We start from the raw sequence: 21,518 nt of genomic DNA, 5'->3' as shown, positions 1-21,518 counted from the left end.
AAGGAGTGGAATCTCTCTTCCCACCTCCCTGTTTTACAGTGCACTCCCGTTATAACGAACACGCGGTTACAACAAAATTCTGGTTATAACGAAGTAAAAATTTGGGCTGCAATGTCATCCACTCTATGTATTTCTATCGTTTATTTGTTCGGTTATAACAAAATTCCGATATGACGAAAGAATAACTGCCGGTCCCGAGGATTTCGTTATAACGGGAGCCCACTGTATATGTAAAACCCCGGATGCTCGTAATATGCTCTAATATCGCCCGCTGAACTTCCGACCCTGCAAAATAACAACTGTAATTGCCTCGCAAACTACCTCGTATAGGTAATAATTCATCATATATTCAGGAATTATGTCCTTCAGACAGCTTACCTATCATTTATACGGTATACCTGTGTGCTTGTGTCTATTTGAATGTGTAAAAATGATTGATTGTTGGCTTTGTTCAACATGGATGGAATGAAAGAATGTCCCTCCCTCAACCTACCCCCTTTCTCTCCCCCACCCCCCTCTCTCTCTCTCTCTCTCTCTCTAAGAGAAAGAAAAGTCAAGCAACACCGTGCCTTTGGGACGCCTGCGCGTACACACTTAACCCTCCAAGCGCACACGCTAAAACCATAAGCGCACACGCTAAAATCATAAGCGCACTGTACGCTGGGTAACGACATGGCGTCCAATTTATGAGTTGTACAAGCCCCCTGCACTGCCGCTGCCGTCTAACCTACAAGGTAATCAACATGCAACATGATCATTCATGATGTTGCGCAACGTCTTGACATCTCAGAAAAATAGTTTTTGCATTGTACTGGAATCTACACTTCGTACATTGTACATGTATGCTATGGACGGAAAGTGTGCACAGCGCTAGCTGCAGTCAGGAAGACACCAGCCACTTTTATCTACCCGGCCTGGCACGCTGTGTTCATCAGCTTTCGAAGTAGAGTCTAAAGAAGCCCGAAATGTATTAGCACCTATATATCTTCAGAACCGTTCGCATAGTGACACGGACTGACTTCTAGTAGATATCTAAAGGTTTGTAACTTAGGACTTGTATGGATGCTGTGCTGTGGATGATTAGGGAGTAGAAACTAGTGCACATGCGGGGGCTGTCGTGGCAGACAGGCGAAGCCTAGCGCGGCTCGCTCACTATCACTCGCTCGCCCTAGCACTAGCTACTAGCACTGCAACGTTGCGAGAGTTTATCGACATAGACTATGTCTATGATAGAGGTATACTTTCTGGCATAGCTTTTACCTCCTCATCATCTAATGTAGTTTTTGTAAGCATTATTCAAGCATAAACCTCATTGAAAACTTTTATTCTTCCCCACGCTTCCAATTAATACTTCTCCTCTCTCTCCCTCTCTTTCTACTAGAATTTCTAGGCACAAAAATCAGTACAAGTGCCGCCGGTACTATACCGGTGTAGTATAAACAGTAACACGTTAGAACTTAGGGGTTTAAAGTTCCAAAACGGTTAATAGTGGAGAAGGGGCCTACATACAAATACTTTGCCGTGACCGTGGGCGTGACAGTTTCTGGTTAAACTACTGGCTCAGAGGCCTTTACATAGACAAGAGTTCTAACCAGAAACTCAAAATTAAGCAAATAAGGCATAGCTAGACTGTCAAGATCTATATTTTTTTGTGTGTATTTTGGATAAAAAATGTAAACAAAAGAAGGGGAAAATAGAAAAATATGTGAGGCAAGAAGTCATATCGGTGATGCGATGTTGTGAGGGAGCCCTACACTTACCCTAAGATAGAAGCAGCACACGATGTCAGAATTGCTAGTTGTGATATTACAATTGTTTTGTTCGAAAATGGTACGTTTCACAGAGTGACGGTACGAGCAATAATGCGCAATGTCAGACTTGCCTTGTGACATCACAATTGTTTTGTTAGAAATTGTTACATTTCTCGTATTGAATGTATGAAGCATTGCGCAATATCAAAATTGTTTTTGACATGACAGTTGCTTTGCTTGAAATTGCTACATTTTACAGATTGATGGTACAACACAGTGCACGATGCCAGAATTGCTCTGTGATGTTACAAATACTTGGTTAAAAATTGTTACATTTCACAGGTGACAGCTCAAAGTGATGGTACAAAGCTGCACACAATTTCAGAATTGCTTTCATGTGACATTTTCCAAATGATATTCTATTTGCAAAATGTCATCGTGGAAGTAATGTCATTTTACTAATAGTACTAATAGTACTTCATAGAGTGTCAAACGTGCCAACATTCTGACATAGTTGAAAATACCTACATTTCATATCACATTTTCCTGTTTCATTTGAACCTCTTTGGTGTCTATCAGTGAAAGGGAGGACAGAATCATGAGTCAGCCAACAGGTGTGAAGAAGAGAGGGGGTAGACCCAATCGAGGTGGTGGGCGCTTCAATCAGCCAAGGGGTCGAGGTGGAGGAGGAAGAGGGGCTGGAAGAGGGTCACAAAGAGGCAGAGGAGGAGGCAGAGGAAGGGGAGGTGGCCCTGGCAGTCAGGGGGGTCAGCAGCAGAGGCAGCAGGGAGGGGCAAGGCCCCAGGGACCACGAGCAGAGACTGGTGCGAGGAAAGGCAAAGGCGTTGACATGATGTATGACGATGATGACTTTGTGTTGATGCCTCGGCAAGAGAAAACAAGCTCTTCAGGTAGCTCGTCAAGGTAATTAAATATCTGTTTATTTTATCAGCAATGTCAAACAATGTACAATACAGGAGAAAGAAATTGTGTTTGACTGTGCTTATTTGGTTTTTTTAAAATGTGCTGCAAGTCTCAATACTACAGACAGTTGATTTGTGTGTTGTGGTTTTTTTTAGCCTTGTGAAGTGTTCCAAAGAGGGTGAAGATATGAAGATTGATACAAATTTGGTACACTTTTTCCTTTGCCCTTCACCAGAGAATACTGTGGATCAGTCTCACTGTAGTAAGATCAATGAATTTATAACTATCACATGGAAAGGTCGTTGCAAGGATATCGGTCAAGCATTGTACACTGTCAGATGATAAGACCATCTATTATGTGTAATTCCATTTCTGTGATAGTGGAAGGAGCTACAACCAGTCTCATCAAGGCTACAACCAGTCTCATCAAGGCAGAAGACGAGCCCATCCTTCCAGCAAGGTCAAGATGCAGTCCCTCCACATGAGTGATGAGAATCAGGAACTTGTCAAGGATGTCCTCAGAGAATTGCATGGAACTGAAATGGACTTTGACATTGAGTGAGTTATGACATTGTCAAGATTACTGCTCTTTCCTCATCTTCCTCCTCTCTTCAGAATTCATTCTCAGCAAGCAGATAAATTAGAATACTTTGAATACTGCATTTAGATTGCAACAAAGATCTTTTTTATAGTCTTATGTCATATGCAGCAAACCTGTAAGCAAAATCATGGAAATTTTGAATTTTATGTGATGCAAACCCAACTCTGACAAAACAGGAAGGTGTATCAACTAAAGTCCTGTTGTTTGTACTTAGTCTGCTAGATGACTGATGTCAGTAAATATAAAAGTGTTGTTGAATTGAACAATTGACAATAAATGGATGTGATTATTTAGGATACACTGAGGGGGCGATCTTAAACTGAGATGTCAGGTACAATGGTTTTATGATTGATCATTTGTTTCTTTTTTCCTGTGCTTGTTTCAGTGAGGAGGATTATGAGGAGCTGGACTATGACACTGCTAGGCATTTTTGGACAGATGATAACTCGCTAGTAGTAGAAGCAGCAGGATCTGTTTTCAATCCACTGGTTGCTTGGCAGGCAGAGGGAAGTGATGGCAATGCCAAGAAAGACAAACAGCAGTTCAGCAAGTATGCGGTTGAGAAGCTGATCAGGTACGTGTGCTCCACGTCTCATCATGACGAACCAAGAACAGAACAAAACAAGACATGCTACAGCTCATAGCCCATGTCCAATTTATATTGGACTGAGGATAGAGTAGAGTGGGATATACTGTAAAACATGATATATTCGCGGCATGAAATTTTCACGAATTGGAGCTGACAGCCTTTTTTGTGACATGAAATTTTCGCGAAGTGCCACTGGCGTTCAATGCATATAGTGTAAACAAGAACTTTCGCGTGCATTTTAATTTTGCGAATCTTGGCACTCGCGAAATTCGCGAAATTAAAGTGCACGCGAAGATTCCTCGTTTTACGGTAGTATGTAGACTATGTGTTCATTTCAAAGAGGTCTGAGTTGACAGATCATTGAAGATGTGTACTAGTAAAACTACAAGTGCAAGTGTCTGCATTAACTAAAATGAAACAAATAGGAAGTAGGTAGTGGGAATTGAAATAAAAATGTGATTTTTCACATTATTTGACTAAGGAAAAGAGACATACACTGTACAGTGAACATAGTTTGGTAGCATTGCAAACAGGAAATAAATTGTTGCATGCCATAACAAAACCAGATGGTAGCATCAATTTTATAGACAGGCACCTTGTATATCAGGTGCCCAAAATGAACACTATTGTGTCTGCCTTTGTGGCCTAAATTCTTGTTTTTGAGTATTACTGAGGTGAAAAACTACTTGACTAGAAAGTTCAGAGTTTCTGCTGTCAATATCTGTTCTCTTTCTGTGTCAGAATTGTGTGTAGTTTTGCATATTACCTTTTCTATGTAAGAGTGTGCTTTTGCTGTAAAACTCACAGAAGTGTCTATTTTCTTTCATAAAAGGATATCTTTGATTGCAAACTTTGATTATGATTAGTGATATACAATGTACTGTATCATCATTATTAATTCTGATAAAGTGATATCTTAATGCACTGAAATATGATATGTTATTGATTACACCTATCATGGTATAACAGAATCCCCATATGAAACATATAAATAGCATTCCATCAAGGCACTAGTCTATGTATGTCGCACTCTTCCTGTATCCAGGGGGAAGGCTCGTGTGTGCCGTGTCAAATGAAAACAAATGAAAATGAGTGTTTCATCTTCAGCTGCATAAGATCAATGTATCAAGTATAGACTAATGTCATTTTAACTGTAAGCTTGCTGATTGCCCAATACCATTTCGATAGAGAATTCAAATAGGAAACAATTTTTAACATAGAAAGAATTCCAACCTGTGTCCATACAGGCTCTGTTGGGAGCGTAAATCACTTGCACGATTCACTCTTTGCCTTACTGTTGGTCTTGGAAGAATATGCAAAGTGTGGAATGTAAACCTTTTAAAGCGAGAGGGCCTTCACCGGTATTTACAGGCCACTGTATGATCACACTGTGTCTTCCTACAGGTGTGGTTACCCAAGGCAGGAGTGTATGCAGGCTCTGGAGGAGAATGATGGAGATGCCGGGCTGGCCCTTGAGCAACTCTATCGGGATTTCACAAAGAGTCTGCAACTTACATTAGATAAAGGTACCCATGAAAGGGGCTATTCGTTCAGCGCGTGACAATTTAAAAGTTGACTGTTCACTGCGTCTGAATTCAAAAGATAAGTCACATGCATCATGTATTGCTGACGATGGTTTAAAAGATTCCTGTGTCAGTAGAAATTAGGCATGCAAAGTGATAAAAAGTCTCTGACTTTTCTCTAAAACCAAGAAGAACCCATGGACAATGAAAGATAAGATGAATTTTACCATTTACAGAACTGCCTTGTTTCTTGGCTTGATAGATTTCTTATAATCAAAGAAATCTAATTCCACTAAAATTTCTTCTGTGAGGTGTTGTGCAGTTGAACTTTGCCTTCCTTACAAGATATTAGCAGATACAATGCATTTCAGACTAGAAATGGATATTTTTGAATTATGTGTACAAGAGACATACAAATATATCTCATAAGATGCTTAAAGGTCTTGGAAGTGAAATGAGGGAAATTTTATCTCACCACAGACTGTTCTGTGATGTTTAATGTTAAGGCTTTACCTGTATGTGGTATTGTTTCTCTTTGTCTAGACGCACTCGATGATAGTGTCTCCATGGAAGATGCATTGGAACAGAGACAAGAAGAAGCCCTTGCCTTAAGTGCCATTTATGGCTCTGACTTCATGGAGAGGATACCTAACAATGTGTGGACCATGAAGTTAGAGCTCTCGCACATCAATACGTGCCTCAAAGAAACCCATGTGAACAATAAAAAAAGGACCGAAAGGAGAGGCCCACCGAGTGGGCAGAGGCGAAATGTGTGCCACTTCTACCAGCAGGGACACTGTAAATTTGGCAGCAGTTGCAAATTTTTCCATGACCCCCTCTGGGACACCAAGGAGGGTGCAGCTGAACAAGCATCATCTGAGGCCGTAGAGGATAACAAGTGGTTTTTGTTGGAGATCAGATTTCCCAAAGATAACCTGTATCCATGGGAACCGCCCATTATAGGTTTCTCCTCCACCCATCCAGATTTCCAGACTGCCCGGTGCCTGAATGTGACGAAGCGGCTGGCGAGTGCTGCGGCTGAGCAGGCCCCGAGTGGGAGCCCTGCCGTGTTTAGCCTCGTGGGCATCTTGGAGGATGAGGAGGACATGGCAGCCATGCTGGTGGAAAAACTGGTCAGGTTCCAGTCGTCAAAGTCATCTGCCTCCAAGAGTAAAGTGCAAGATGAGGAAGTGAATGATGAAGATGACGAGCCATTGGAGGATGCTGGTAAAGAAATCCTGGAGGAGCCCTCGAGTAGCCAATCTGCAGAAATTTCAAAGGAAATTGAAAAGCAGTCTGCAGTGCTAACAGGACGAGATGGGGCCAAAAGTCTGGGAAAGAGCCTGTATGTACCACCAAAGAGGAGCAGAAAAGATGAGGGGAAGGATAACAAGAGATTGAAAGACCAATTCAGGAGATCACAGGTTCATTCTTTATTTCTTTTCCTTTTTTTTTCTCAAGTACTTCAATAATAGAATTAAATTGGGTATTAATTCCTCTTGTTTGATAAGTCTGTATGACATTTTTTTTTGGCTACATCGCTTCAGTTCACATTTAAAAACAATATCATTTCCGTAAACATCCAGTATTGAAGGTAGACTAGAACAAGTGAGGTTTCCTTGACATTTTGAGCTGTCATGTTTAATCACTGGAGGATAGAATTTAGAAGACAATAAAGAATTTCCTTCACTCCTTATTTCTCTTATGCACTTTAAGGATAGTTCCCTTTGTCCATAATTCTATGTTTCTATTCATGTAGTATGCACTTCCATTTCATGATATATCATGGATGTACATGCCTGTTTACTGATGATTTAGACCAGCAGTGCCTACAAAGCAATGATGGGAAGAAGAGAGACTTTACCAGCATGGAAAGAACAGGACAACATCCTGGAGACCCTGGATGAATATCAGGTCCTTGTTGTCAGTGGAGCTACAGGGTGAATAAACTTCTTTGTCAATTCCGTGTTGCCTTTAAGGATATGAGCCCCCATTCTCAAACTCCTTTCCTGTTTATCTGAACTTTGCTATGAGAGGCAAGGTTTTGCATTACCAATCAAATAATAAACCAATATGTTGATATCATAAATCCAATCAAGAAATCATATGAACTTAGTGTGAGCTTTCCTATTAATTTGTTTACTGACACCCTGTCCCCCAGTGATCCTACTTCTTTGTGTACCAACAGTTTTACAAAATTGCTATTTAAATAATTTTGACACTCCATATTCTTTAATTCATCTGAAATTAATATAGTTTTTCACACTGTTTCTGCCATGGTAGGATTATGCCTATTCATTGTGGTAGACTATTTTAGATTTATTCCATTTGTTTTTTTCTGGTACACCTTGCACACATCACATGTGCAAACAGAAGCAGTAAAGATTTAACCATGCTTTATGGACTTCCATGAAAGAGCTAGAGCTTAGACCTGTGACAGACATTTTGCAAACCAAACACACTAAACACTACTGGACCAGTGCTTACATGTGAGCCACATATGATTTTTGGTGAAACTCAGCTGTGGCAAGACTACACAGGTACCTCAGTTCATCCTGGATACGTCCCTGAGGAAGAAAGGGTCGGAGCTGTGCAACATCATCTGCACCCAGCCAAGGAGGATCTCTGCCACTGCTGTGGCAGAGAGAGTTGCCAAGGAGAGAACCACTAGGATAGGAGACATTGTTGGCTACCAGATCAGACTGGAAAATAAACAGGTCAGTGAGCACAATGATTGATTTGTCACTTTGACCTCTGCATAGGAAACAAGAGACAAAAATCAAGATGAAAGTCTTCCAGAGCTACCAATAGCCAGATCACTACATGTTTTTTGTCAAAACCTGCCTTCCGTGTAAGTGATATCTTGCGTTCAATTTGACAAATGTGGAATGCTGTGACAAATGAAACAAAATATTGCAATGGAGCTCCTGTAGTAGTACATTAATGAAAAGTTTGTTTTCAAAATTTTGACACACATAGCTATGTTGATCTGTTGCCATCTTTAGCCTCCAATTATTTTACCACAAAAATGTGTCAATCCAAATGGTTTTGATCTTTGTGAGTAGGAATTTATCTTGTGAAAAATGTGAAGGCACATTATACTGGAATCAACATCCAGGTTTTGAAAGTTGGGTGTTGATGAATATGATGTTGTGAACCGTCTTGTATTTGCAGTCATCGTCCACCAGACTGACCTTCTGCACAACGGGGATCCTCCTAAGGAGACTGGAGAGTGACCCTGAGCTGAGTGGGGTCAGTCATGTCATTGTTGATGAGGTCCATGAGAGAAGTGAAGAGAGGTGAGCTCTAGGTCTCTACAAGTTTGTCGTAGATTAGATTTACAAAAGAGGCAAAGACCTCTCAGACCTTGGAGCTACTTACTTGCACGCAGTACTTTTATTAATGTAAATGACAAGGTCTTGTGGTATATATTTCAGAACACACTTATATTTTCCTTTACATCTGAATTTGGCTAATATTTCAAGTTTCATGTATGCATGTTTGATGAAGCAGTGGCGGATCCAGAGGTGGGCACACCGGGCGCGCGCCCCCTCTTTATATGTTGTTAAAACAATAGAAATGATAAGAAAAAAATAACATGAAACCCGGAAGTAGCACCAGAAATATTGTTTGCCCCCCCTTTAGGGAATTCCTGGATCTGCCCCTGTAGTTCATAGACTGCCTTGATTTCATGTCAATTTAAATACCAGTAATGTATATTTTGCCTCTGATTGCATTTTCTCCTATTTAGTGACTTTCTGATGATGGTGCTACGAGACATGCTTCCCCAGCGACCAGACCTACGTGTTATCCTCATGAGCGCCACACTGAATGCAGATCTCTTTTCTCAGTACTTTTTTAATTGCCCTGTCATAAATATACCTGGTATGTGGCCAACAACAAAGTTTTGTGTTTGTTTGATATAGATCTGCATGATATTTATTTAAATATGTATTGATTTCAAGGTGCATTTCATCACAGCTAAACTAGTAATTTTCAGTAAGTTCCTGCAGGTGACATGGAGACGTACATTTTATTGTTGCAAAGTTGTAGTAGCCACTGCTGAAGGGAATCTAGTAAATTAATATAAATGAGAGAAACAAGTGTTTGTGATATTATTATGAGCTGCACCTTGTAGGCAAGTATAGACCAGCAAATGTATGCTTCAATTTCTATATAGAAACCTAATCTGAGAGATCTGATTCCATTTTGATGTTCTTGCTATTCATCTTTCATGCACTGAAGAATATTTCTTAGTCACACTAGAGTCTCTTTCAAATCATATACAGGTAAAACGTTTCCTGTGGACCAGTATTTTCTGGAGGATGCTATAGAGTTTACTGGGTAAGTTTGACGAGATCATTTTTAAGTCATCTTTTCTGTGTTTCTGCCCAGGCTGTTTCTGGACTCAGCATTGCTTATAAGGGGAGTGACTACCATATGTAAGCATTTATCAGAAGATGCCTAAAAGAGCAGTGTCAAAATAAAACTCATTAATTTGTAGCCGTTAAAAAGGTAGAATGGTCTATAGTTGTTAACTTTCAACACTGATGCATTTCTTTCATTCTAGTTATCACAGGTACTTATACCAGAAACAGTTAAAGTAAGTTAGCAGTAGCTGAGGTTGATGGATAGAAAGAAGTCAGCAGAAATTCATGCTCTGTCTGCATAATAGGACTGTGTCAAATTAGCCAACAATATCATGAGCATTTACTTTTAGATCTAGTACATCACTTAATCAGTTGAGAGTGGGACAGTGAAAATGAATGCACAAAACAAAAGCAACTATGTTGTACAAAGCAACAGTCTCACACTTCTATTGACCTCTATTTTTTTTTCTGAGGAATTCACATGCATCATTGCCACAGTCATGGTCATTTCTTCTCTCTCCCTCTTTATTTACAAATTGACCAACGAATGTACACCCTACCCATAGATACAACCGCATATTTGATCACAATAGAGATAGCTAAATCCTAGAGAGAGACTTTCATGTTTGAAGACAACATTTGTTGGCATCACTGTGAAAATTTAGTTGAAACAAGATGAAGCTATATTATTTTGTTCTCTTTGATATTTGCAGGTATGTCCTTGATGAGAATTCCCCACTAGCCAGACCTCTCAAACGAAGCAATGCGGCTCCCTCGGAGGCATCTGCGAGGGCGCTAGGCAAGGTCAGGTATGCTGACCTTGAGGAAGACATTGCTGCAGCATTTGCTCAAACTACGTTCACTCCAGCAGCTGATAACGTCAGAGATTCCAACCTGACTGTCCCTCAAATGGCTCTCAGATACTCGGGTAAGTAGTTGTGGCAGCATTTGCTCTTTAGTTTCGACATCTGGTGGTCAGAAAAATTGACTGGAAGTAAATCTCAAATGACTGTGCGTGCAGGTATCTCACAAGATCTGACAAGAGTTGATTAAATTACATGAAGAATGACCTAATCTTGTATTCGATTTCACATAAAAGGAGATATGTTTTGTTAAGCTGTATTTACTGAATATACTGCTTGGCGGCGTTTGAAGAATAATCAAATAGAGAATATAGCAGAAAATAGCAGAGGATGATACTGGCTTCATTGTCCCCTGATATGGAACTTGTATTTATATGTACATATTTAGATATCATGTCAGTGAAGATCAGCACCAAAGTAAGCAACCAGGACAAATTTTGTAGTATCAACAGCAAGAAATAGACAAAATGCATGTGTAACTGTGGACAAGAAAAGGTCTCTGAGCCCTGGAACGGAATGAACAAAGACTTCTGTAGGAAAGGATTTAGTATCCTGTTTAGCTGGTATCAAAAGTTAGTGGATATGGAGCATAAGGTATGAAGCAGTGCCCCCAATTTTTGTCAATGTTTACTCTGTAAATATTCCTTAAATGTGTCCATTTGTTATTTATGAAGGAATGCAGTGGTCATATAAAGCTGAAGTCATCTTTATCTCTTCTTGTTTCATTTGTCACATTTGAAAATGAAGCAGAGTGTAATAGTGCTACATCTGTGCAAATCAAAATTAAGCATTTATATATATTAGCAACTAGAAATATGCCTTTTTTTTTTCTTCCTTCTGTGTCAAGAATATGAAATGTCAACCATCAAGACTCTTGCCACCATTGACCCAGAGAAACTCAACAATGACCTTATAGAGGAGCTTGTCAAATGGATTGTTGATGGAGATCATGAAGTAAGTCTGTCATTCTCTTCAAGGAATTTCCATTTGTGTACTCAAACTGCAGTTAATTCTTTAAGTTATTTGGCCCATTACAGCAAGGATTACCTCACAGTATGCTCTGTTCATTTCTTTGAACATTTGATAGTCGTGGTATTTGTCAAGATGCTGGAAATTCTGTTAGTTTTGGGAAACCACAAGGGGAAAATTGAAAAAGCAGCACTGATAATGTACAATTATTTAACAGGAGGCATATAAAAACCTTGAGTACAGGGATGTACGCATAGGGATATTATTTGTTGCTTTAGCTGTAGCTGAAAATTATATTATTTACATTGTACCATCTTTCAATACTAATCTTATGTAGGATTTCTGTACCTCAAAGTTTTCTGTTATTTCATTTGGATGTATCCTATTTTAGTATCCAAAGGATGGTGCTATTCTGATCTTCTTGCCTGGCATGGGGGAAATATCAGACTTGTATGAACAGCTCCAGAGCTCTCTATGTGGACCAAGGAAGCAGAAAAAGTAAGTGATGCTCTCTAACAATAGAAGTCATTGGTTGGTTGCTTTTTCTATTGTGTTTTGTGTTTGCTTGCTGTTTTGTCCTTTTAAAAGCAGGATAGCTATTTTGTCATTCAGAGATTTTTATGCCTTTACCACATTGTAATATGCAAAGTCATCTTGTGGTCTCACTTCAAGAGAACATCATTACAGGGATTCATGAATGAGATTGTGAGAATTGATCTAGTAATGACTAATTACAGCCAGTTGTATGATTCTTTCAGTAAGTCTGTAATGAGAATATACATTACTTTGAAGGAATTTGATACCAGTCAAGGTAAGATTGGAGAAGTTGACTTTTGCAGTCAGAATTCAAATATTTCATGCATGTCTGCTTTCTTTTGTGCTATTAAATTTGTTTGATCTCTTCCACTAGATACAAACTGGTACCGCTGCACTCTTCCTTATCAAGTGATGAACAAAATGCAGCCTTTGACAAGCCACAGGAAGGTGTCACTAAAATCGTCATAGCAACCAACATTGCTGAAACCTCCATCACCATCGATGATATTGTCTATGTCATTGATGCTGGCAGAATGAAAGAGAAGAGGTTTGTGATTCCACAGGATGCTACAGACATCTATTTGCTTTCCTTTGTAATGTGTCAGTCAACCTTCTCTTTTTTTTTCGCAGTACAACTCTAAGTTAATGAACTCCGCATGATCCACAAATAGATGCGTGCTTTTTTTAATTGTCTGGTGTCTTGTTAGTATGCTATTGATCATTGTGTTATTTCATGAAAAAATTCATATATTCCTTGCCATTTGAAAAAAGTTCATATGCCATGTTATCAATCTTTTTTCTAATGCATTCTTCAAATGCAATAATACTTAATTGGTTGTTCAATAAATACAAAAAATGAAAAGTTCATTCAAGCTGGAAATAAAGGAGCTCTCATTCTTTCAAACATCACAGGGATTGTCAAACAAGATGTAATTGAGCTTCTCATGAGGCAAGCATACTGCAATATTCTGTTCCTGGTGATTACGTGATAAGTTACCAAATTAATTTTTTTTTTTTTTTTTTTTTTGTTACCCAAGGTGGATAGGAGAGACCTTGAGTTCTTACAAGGCATATCAGTTAAGCTCGGGTATTTATGCTTTCTGCTATGCTCATTTGCAGTTTGCATGCTGATATGACACCTCCTGTTCTTACACCAAATATTAGCTTCAGATCAGTTTTGTGTGAAATAAGCGAGTACCTGTGAACAGGAGCTTCTACTTAAATGACTGGTACTCCATGCACACTTTTACCAGTAGTCTTGATTCTAAGCAGTACAGAGTAAAAATGAATGCATGTTTTTATTTGTTATCTACCAGCTGGTGAGATGTTATGAATAATAAAAGAAAAAGCTGCATACTATCCTCACCTCTCTGTCTTCTGTCTCTCTTGCTCTTCTCCTTTTCTCCACCCCCTCCCCTCCTTTCCCTACTCTCTTTCTCCCTCTATCTGTCTCTCCTTCTCTCTTTCTCCTTCCCTCTCTATTATCTTCTTTCCTTCTTCTCTCCTTTTGCCCCCTTGTGTCAATCCCTCTGTTCCCATCTTTGTAGGTACGACTCAGGCAAGCGTATGGAGTCCCTTGAAACAGTTTGGGTGTCTAAGGCTAATGCCATGCAGCGTCGAGGTCGTGCAGGTCGTGTGGCAGCAGGTGTGTGCTTCCATCTCTTCACCAACCATACATTTGGACATGTGCTTCGGGACCAGCAGCAACCAGGTATGGCGTGATCTGTAATGATTAAAAAATAATGATGATGATGATGATGGTGATGATGATGATGGTGATGATGATGGTGATGATGATGAAGATAATAATAATGATAATAATAATGATAATAATGATATTGATAATGATAATAATAATGATAATGATGGGTTGATTGAATTTTTTCCCTGCCTTGTATATTGTAAAGCGAGGAATGTTCGCGTGCATTTTAATTTGGCATATTTTGCGAGAGCCAAGATTTGCAAAATTAGAATGCATGCAAAAGTTCTTGTCTACATTATATGCATAAAATGCCAGAGGCACTTCGCAAAAATTTCATGCAGTGAAAAAGGCCGTCAGCTCAAATTCGCAAAAATTTCATGCCATAAAAATATCACGTTTTACAGTATGGGCATTGGCACTAGTGATCGTAACCCCTTTCTGTACTTTCTTTGCCAGTCAGAACAGATTTCCAGAAGCTTACTATCCATGGATGGGAATTACACACCAGTAATCCTTGTAATCTCTTTTGTAAAAGAGTGACAGTGTTAATGCTTGACTTAGTTTTAGCTTTGCTGGTAACTTCCATGACACTAGTGTTCGGGGTAGTTATCTTCATGCCAATGAAATTGCTTCACACATAAATAATGCAGCAATATGTTTGTATGCACCCTGCCTAGAAGTGGACTAGGTACCTGCCAGGATGTAAAAGATTTATGTAGACTAATCTTGATTTTGAGAAGTGGGAAGGAATGCTCTCTTGGTAAGTAATAGATGGCATCCACTACCAAGTGGGCTTGCAATATAGCTAGTGACCAGGACTAACAACAATGAAGTTAGTAAAGAAGGCCATGTGATAAATCATATTCATGAATATGATATGATATGATGAATTCTCATATATTGAATACTAAGTATCTCTGTTTTATGTAAACAAAACGGTTGAGACTATTAAGCACATGTTTAAACCTATAGATATAAGATACATACAGATGGAGTGATTGATTGCTGTATGTGTGTGTTACAGTACAGTGTACTATTCCCCCTCATTTCTTTACTTTTTGTTCTCTTACAGAGATCCAGCGAATTCCTCTGGAGCAACTTGTTCTGAGGATTAAGATTTTAGATGTATTCCAAGGATACCATGTTAAGGTTTGTACTCATCCAAATATTGTTGGCCTCATGCCAGAAGGGCCTTAACACCATAGACTTTGTACACTGTTAGGACCCTTTTGGCATGAGGCCGATGATATTTTCTTGTAATCAGTCCATTCAGGCTGACTCAATTAATGCCTACAGATGCTAACAAAAGTCGGTTAGCACCATTTGAATGTAGAGAGGGTATCAACATGTGAAGATAAGCAGAATGTGTTGTAACGTCATATTAGGAATACTAGGAATTGGGTAATTGAATGACTTGATAAAATACTAATGTTTGAAGGGGCAGAATGAGAGTTTCAACATTATTTATTAGTATATTATCATGGTTTAAAGATATCTGCAATCTAACCCTGTGTTTGCAATGACTTTCAACACTAGTAATTTACTTGTATAATTGAATTACAACATGCTTATATTTCTGGTAATAAGTATTGTCATATCAAACTGCTTGAGGTATTCAATGATGTATTTAAAAGTTTATATCAATTCATGTTCCTATAAGGATGTTCTCAACAAACTGCTGGAGCCTCCAAAGACTGAGAGTATTGATGATGCTGTGCAGCGACTTCAAGACCTAGGTGCCCTCTCAGTGGATCAGGTAAATTCATACAACTTTAACAGACTTTATTGTCATAGGTATCAAAAATGTAGACTCTGCATGGCAGTACAAATTTTGTTTGTGTTTGCAGACTTCATGATCGCGAATTTAACCACTTGCGAAATCGTCGGGAAGTCCCAATTTGCGAAAATTTAGACTCGCTAAATATATGGCGTATACAGTAGTGACTGCATTATTTCTTAGAAATATGTATGTGATACACCTGTGATGTGTGTACAGTGTGTGTAGATATTTTGTAGATTGAATACCAATAAGGAAGTTATTTAATTTCTTCCTCTTCTTCCCACATTGTGCAGAAACCTCCACAATGTATACTTCAGTACATGATCTCTCAAGTATTAATCAATGAATATAATAAGTATTCATGAACTAAATTCTCATTTACTGACTGTTTCCAACTTTGATGATAAATGAATGTCTAATGCCATGCAATCTAATTCTGATAAGACAAGCAGGGATATTTTAAGATCCATACAGGTTCTATGTACAGTATATCGATGACGACTACTTTTCATGATATTTTTGTGTTATTTATGTCAAATCATGTATGGATTAGGCCTTGGTTCCACATACATTTTGAATTGACTCACCAGGATTTGACCTCTCTGGGCTACCATCTGGCCTCTCTCCCTGTCGATGTCCGTATTGGCAAGCTAATGTTGTTTGGTGCCATCTTCCAATGCCTGGACCCTGTACTCACCATTGCTGCAAGTCTCAGTTTCCGATCACCTTTTGTAAGTTCTGGGTTGTTTTTTCCCCCTGTCTATTTTCAAGCTTCAGTTATATCTTGGTACATAGCTTTGCAAACTACAGCAGATCACCTTTTGTAAGTTTATTTTTTTTTCCTGTCTATTTTCTAACTTCAGTTATATCTTGTACACAGATTTGCAATCACCAACAAACATTGGTTTTAATCCCTGCATTAGAGTAGTATACTATGAATTGTACAATCTTAGTTACTCATGCTCAGTCTTGTTCATAAAATTTTAGATATCATGTATTTCTTTATGTGTCTTCTGATCAATTAATTACCTTTGTTGTTTTGCCAACCTGTAAAAGAGTTATAGCTACAGTGCATGTTTGCTTTGCATTGATTAGTGTTTGCTTGCTTGAATGACTATATCTGCTAGGTTCATAGTTGTTTCCCTCATCATGGAAAAGGTGTTTACATTAGATATTGGATTCTTGCATATTCACTTAACTTGAGATATGTTGTGTGTGTTCATTTTTGGTCAGATGATATTCTACGTTCTATCTCCAACCTATAGATGGCACCGTTTGACAAGCGAGACCAGGCAGACAAGAAGCGACTGGACTTTGCTGTTGGAAACAGTGATCACCTGACACTTTTAAGGGCATACAAGGTCAGGGCATGAACTTATGTGAACATTAAAATGATTTCCCACAAAGCTATATGGTAGCTATTTCAAGTATAAGTAGTTTAGTTGGCAGACGAGTTGGTGCCAAATGACATAAATGGTTATTCCAAGATCCCAACTGAATATATAAGTAACTCATTGGCACTGAATTCTCTATAACTTTCTTAGTATGAGTCTACATTTTTATACGGAACCTTTGCTTTTACTTCAAATTGCTTTTGATTATCAATCGTTTAGGTTATCATGCAAGGCTGAAGTAAATGAACCGTTTCTAGGTGCATATTTGAGCATGATTATCATTATTATTATTTATTTGTCTTGTTTACTTTGATGACTTCATAGGGCTGGACAACAGCCTTGGACAGAAGTAACTACTTTGGATACAGATATTGCCATGAGAACTTTCTTTCAGTGAAGACTCTTCAGGTTGGTATGATTTTAATGTATGGAGAGAGAAGTATCTATGAAAGATCATCTGCAATAAAGAGAGTTTCATTCGTGCACAGTATACCATACATTTTTCGGTAAAGAAAATAATCAGAAAATGTATAGAGCATTAAAACTATGTTTGTCTTTTTACTTTATCAAATATATTCTCAAGAAGAAATTTAGGCAAAACAACAAAGGAAAGAAGAAGCAATAATTTGTATAAAATTCAGTGAAGGAGGAACTTTGTCAAGATTTCTGTGTGGTTCACAATTGTTGCAATAGATGTTTCACATTGTCATGGATCATTTTTTTTTTTTCTTGTGTTAAAGTGGTTTGCAGAATGTTATGAAACAAGCTTTTTTTTAATAAAAAGATATTAAGCAATTTCACTAAGGTCAATGATGACATGAAATCGAGTAGGGGCAGTTTCTATTCATCAGTTTTTAAGATAGAAGCCCATGGCTAGAGTATATGTTTTCTTAGTCCCACATGTCTGCTTCTGTGTGGTGTAGATGATAGCCAGCATGAAGCATCAGTTTGCTGAGCTGCTCAGCAGTATTGGCTTTGTGGATGTGGGAATGTCGGCCCGCCAGATGGACAGGAAGTCTAACGGATTTGGGGACATGATCCTGAAGGCCTGTCATCCACAGGTATGATATCATATTTCTCATATGTTTAATCATGCCATGTTATTGGAAAGACTCAAAAAACAATATCAAGATATTCAGGAGGAATATGCTTTGTGGCTTGATTTACAAAGCTTTCTCATAATCTTCTGTATGCTGTCCAAAATGGACATAGACAAAATTCCCCATCCTAACACGAGTTGTCAGGTACATGATGATTTTTTTTTTCAAGAGTTGTAAATTGTAAGTATGTGTACACCGGTGTTTGTATGTCAATCAATTTTCTATGGGAGATTTTAAGGGTTTTGGGTTTTCATTAAACTGTAATCAATGCTATCACAAACACAACTAGTTATGTCATCCTTAACTGTTTAACCTAGTATTGATCAATATCGAAAAAATTTGCAAAGAAAATGTTGCTAAATATTTGCTTAAGAGTTGACAGTGTGGATGAAAAAAATTCCAAAGCCCTTCCACAAACCATGTATGCATAGAAATGCTAACAAACATAATAGTTTGTCAGATGTACCAGCATATCATAAGTATTATTTTAAGGCCATACTAGGTAGGTTGGAACTGTTTGCTGAATTTCATCATGCAGCATCTGTGGTTTTGCTCTTGTGTGGACTATCATGTGCATGCATGCCATTTGCTTTCTTCTTTTCCTGACAAACATTGAAAACAGCAATAATTGACAAAGATTTTTTAAATTTTTTTTTTTCAGGAATAACCCTCATTTTGACATCTCTGTTTCATTATTTCTTTCCCTCTGGGCCTAGGTGAATACCAATGCCAACAATGACCGGCTTATTGTAGCAGTACTGTGTGCTGCCCTCTATCCCAACGTGGTACAGGTCCTCACTCCGGAGGCCAAGTACAGTCTGACCAGCTCAGGAGCTGTCCCCATGAACCCCAAGGCCCAGGAGCTGAAATTCAAAACCAAGGATGATGGCTACGTGAGTTTAAGGAATAAATCCTGATTTCCTTTTAAGTTGTCTGGGGAAAGAAATTCCTCATACTGTATGTTTTGTTGTGATATTGACTGTCAGAAAGAAGCTTTCATATCAGTGTGTTAGGAGAAACTGAATTCTTATGATAACATATTATGCTCTGCTTCAAATCTAAAATTGCATACTACAGTGGGAACAAGTATCATACATGTAATAAATTTCTCCCACCAAAAAAACCCCCAAAACAACAACTGACCTTATAAATGAGCTTGACTGTAAAATCATGCCACGAGTGTCACTGTATATCACTGCACTTATTAGCTTATGATTTGACATTGCATTCTTTTGATTCACTGTAGGTGAATGTCCATCCCAAGTCCGTCAACTTCCAAGTGCGTTACTATGAGAGCCCCTACCTTGTCTTCTTGGAGAAGGTGAAAACGTCGAAGGTAAGAATACTCTTAAAGACAAAGGTCTTGCTTCTTTAAAGGCTGTATTGAGTAAAGTTTTGTATTGTTTGTTTTATCAACACAGTTTAAACAAGATAGAAGTCCCATTATTGCTCATAGCAAGGGATTCAGCAGTGCATTGTGCTAGCCACATATGTATTTGTAAGACTGTAAAAGTATAAATAAGTGTTGCATTGAATCAAGCTTTGTCTGAGGATGAAAAGTATTTCTGCCCCCTCCTCTCTCTCCTACATTACTAGATATCTCCTTGAGTAGAAAAGAAGTAAGAGTCTAGATCACTCACACACTATGTTTTATGAAATAGACACTCAAGACTACCCCCCCCCCAAAAAAAAAAATAATAACAAATTCAAGATGAAAAAAGAAAGAAAGAAAAAGACTAATCAGAGGAAGTCTGGTATGGAATTAAGCAGATATACGCTCATCAATGCATCATAGTACAATATTAATGAATTCTTACTACTTTTGTGATGGATGTGGTACCAGTGTACTGTTGTTTTAATACTACATCATTCTGTATCATCTGTGTCTGTGTCATCATTGTGTCTTTGGTGTTGAGTAGATGTATTCATACATCAATCGTAGCTTAAATCCATGCACACTGTCCTTGCGTGTTTGGTTGTAAACAGGTCTACATTCGTGACTGCAGCATGGTGTCAGTCTACCCATTGCTGCTGTTTGGTGGTTGTGAGCTGAACATTGACCTTAAAGCCGGGGAGTTCATCATCTCGCTTGACTCTGGCTGGATTCAGTTTAAGGTCAAATCAATTGAGGTAACTGTGCCAGTCTTCAGAGGCTAATTCCTTGTTTCTCTCAAAGTACCATATTCAAATTTTATGTGTGCATTATCGATAGTATATGGAAATTTAAGATGTTGATCAATAAGTAGCGCAGGAATGGTAGGGATAATTATGTAAAAGTTATACTTTTACATAGTTGAGATCAGAATCTTATTGTTAAATGACTGAAATGTTATGTAATAACTGTGTAGACAAATTTCCATTGTAAGGAAAATGTACTCGTAAGCAAATATAACTTTTAGCTGATGTTTTTCTTGCAGAGGAAATTATATGAAGATGATGTGTTGAGGAACTACAGTAAAACCAGAAACTTTTGCAGCATAAACTTTCGCAAATTTCCGCCAGTAGAAAAAACAAACAAACGTATGAATATACTACATGGACTGGATTGTGTAGATAAAAACCTTTACGTGCATTTTAGTTTTGCGTATCATGGTTCCTCACAAACTTTGTGAGTTTCATGTAGGCAAACATTTCTGGTTTTACAATAATAGATTTCAGTAGCTTAAATCAGTTTGTCAAAAAAATCGGACAAAACGGTTGATGAAATGTCCCCCAAGAAGTCCCTATCCCACAAAGTGACCTCCCTGACCTTCCCCGACTCCCCCCTGGCAGGTGGGAGAGCTCATGAGGGAGCTACGCAGGGAGCTGGATCAGCTCCTGGCCGACAAGATCCAGCAGCCAGACATGGATCTCAACACTTGCCCCCGAGGGAGCCGCATCATTGCAGCCATCGTGCAGCTCATCAGCACCCAGTGATGCTGGGCTCTTGACACGAGCTGTCTGTCTCCGTACGCACAACTGAAGACTGAAGCGCTCAAATGAGGGAGCCACATAGGGAGTTCCCAATAGATAAATCTTGCTTGCATGACCAATCAGTTTACTAATCGGTGAAGCCTATCAGGAGTTCCAGTACCTGGATGATATATAATTTATAATCATATTTGACTAGTTTGGCATACCACTTAAACATAACATCCTTAATGTGAGATGTGCAATTGGAATTAGACATTTCTGATTTCTGTTTACTTTACCAGTGTGGCAAGAATCATAACAATAGAAGAGTAATATTGAAAATTATTATAATTTTCATCATCACTATTATCTCATTCATTACTATCATCATTACTTTGCTAGAATTTACAAGGCACATGAAATAGAATTATATGAATGTTTTGCAAATGTGCAAAGGGAATAAATTATTTGACAGTGAATTCATGAATTCAATCCTGTCCCATTCAGAAGATTAATCTATGCA

General features: G+C 38.5%; 1 protein-coding gene across 1 annotated transcript; it reads left to right on the top strand.

Annotated features, from left to right (window-relative positions):
• The first annotated feature begins 858 nt into the window (after positions 1-858).
• LOC139719484 (putative ATP-dependent RNA helicase DHX57) lies at positions 859-21,019 on the top strand. The gene is made up of 26 exons (XM_071630901.1): positions 859-1,038; positions 2,331-2,675; positions 3,057-3,233; positions 3,662-3,850; positions 5,270-5,391; positions 5,932-6,812; positions 7,207-7,328; positions 7,910-8,105; positions 8,563-8,687; positions 9,140-9,273; positions 9,678-9,732; positions 10,472-10,686; positions 11,469-11,575; positions 11,982-12,088; positions 12,501-12,674; positions 13,675-13,838; positions 14,902-14,978; positions 15,490-15,585; positions 16,200-16,340; positions 16,875-16,970; positions 17,328-17,411; positions 17,927-18,064; positions 18,820-18,996; positions 19,350-19,439; positions 20,090-20,233; positions 20,876-21,019. Exons 2-26 carry the CDS (start codon positions 2,350-2,352, stop codon positions 21,017-21,019), a joined length of 4,281 nt encoding a protein of 1,426 aa, XP_071487002.1. The 5' UTR covers positions 859-1,038; positions 2,331-2,349.
• Positions 21,020-21,518: the final 499 nt, after the last annotated feature.

This window comes from Diadema antillarum, unplaced genomic scaffold, assembly GCF_040938485.1.
Source record: "Diadema antillarum isolate AM-2024a unplaced genomic scaffold, OU_Dant_1.0 scf00000111, whole genome shotgun sequence".
NCBI lineage: Eukaryota > Metazoa > Echinodermata > Echinoidea > Diadematoida > Diadematidae > Diadema > Diadema antillarum.
This window is presented reverse-complemented; position numbering and strand designations above follow the sequence as displayed.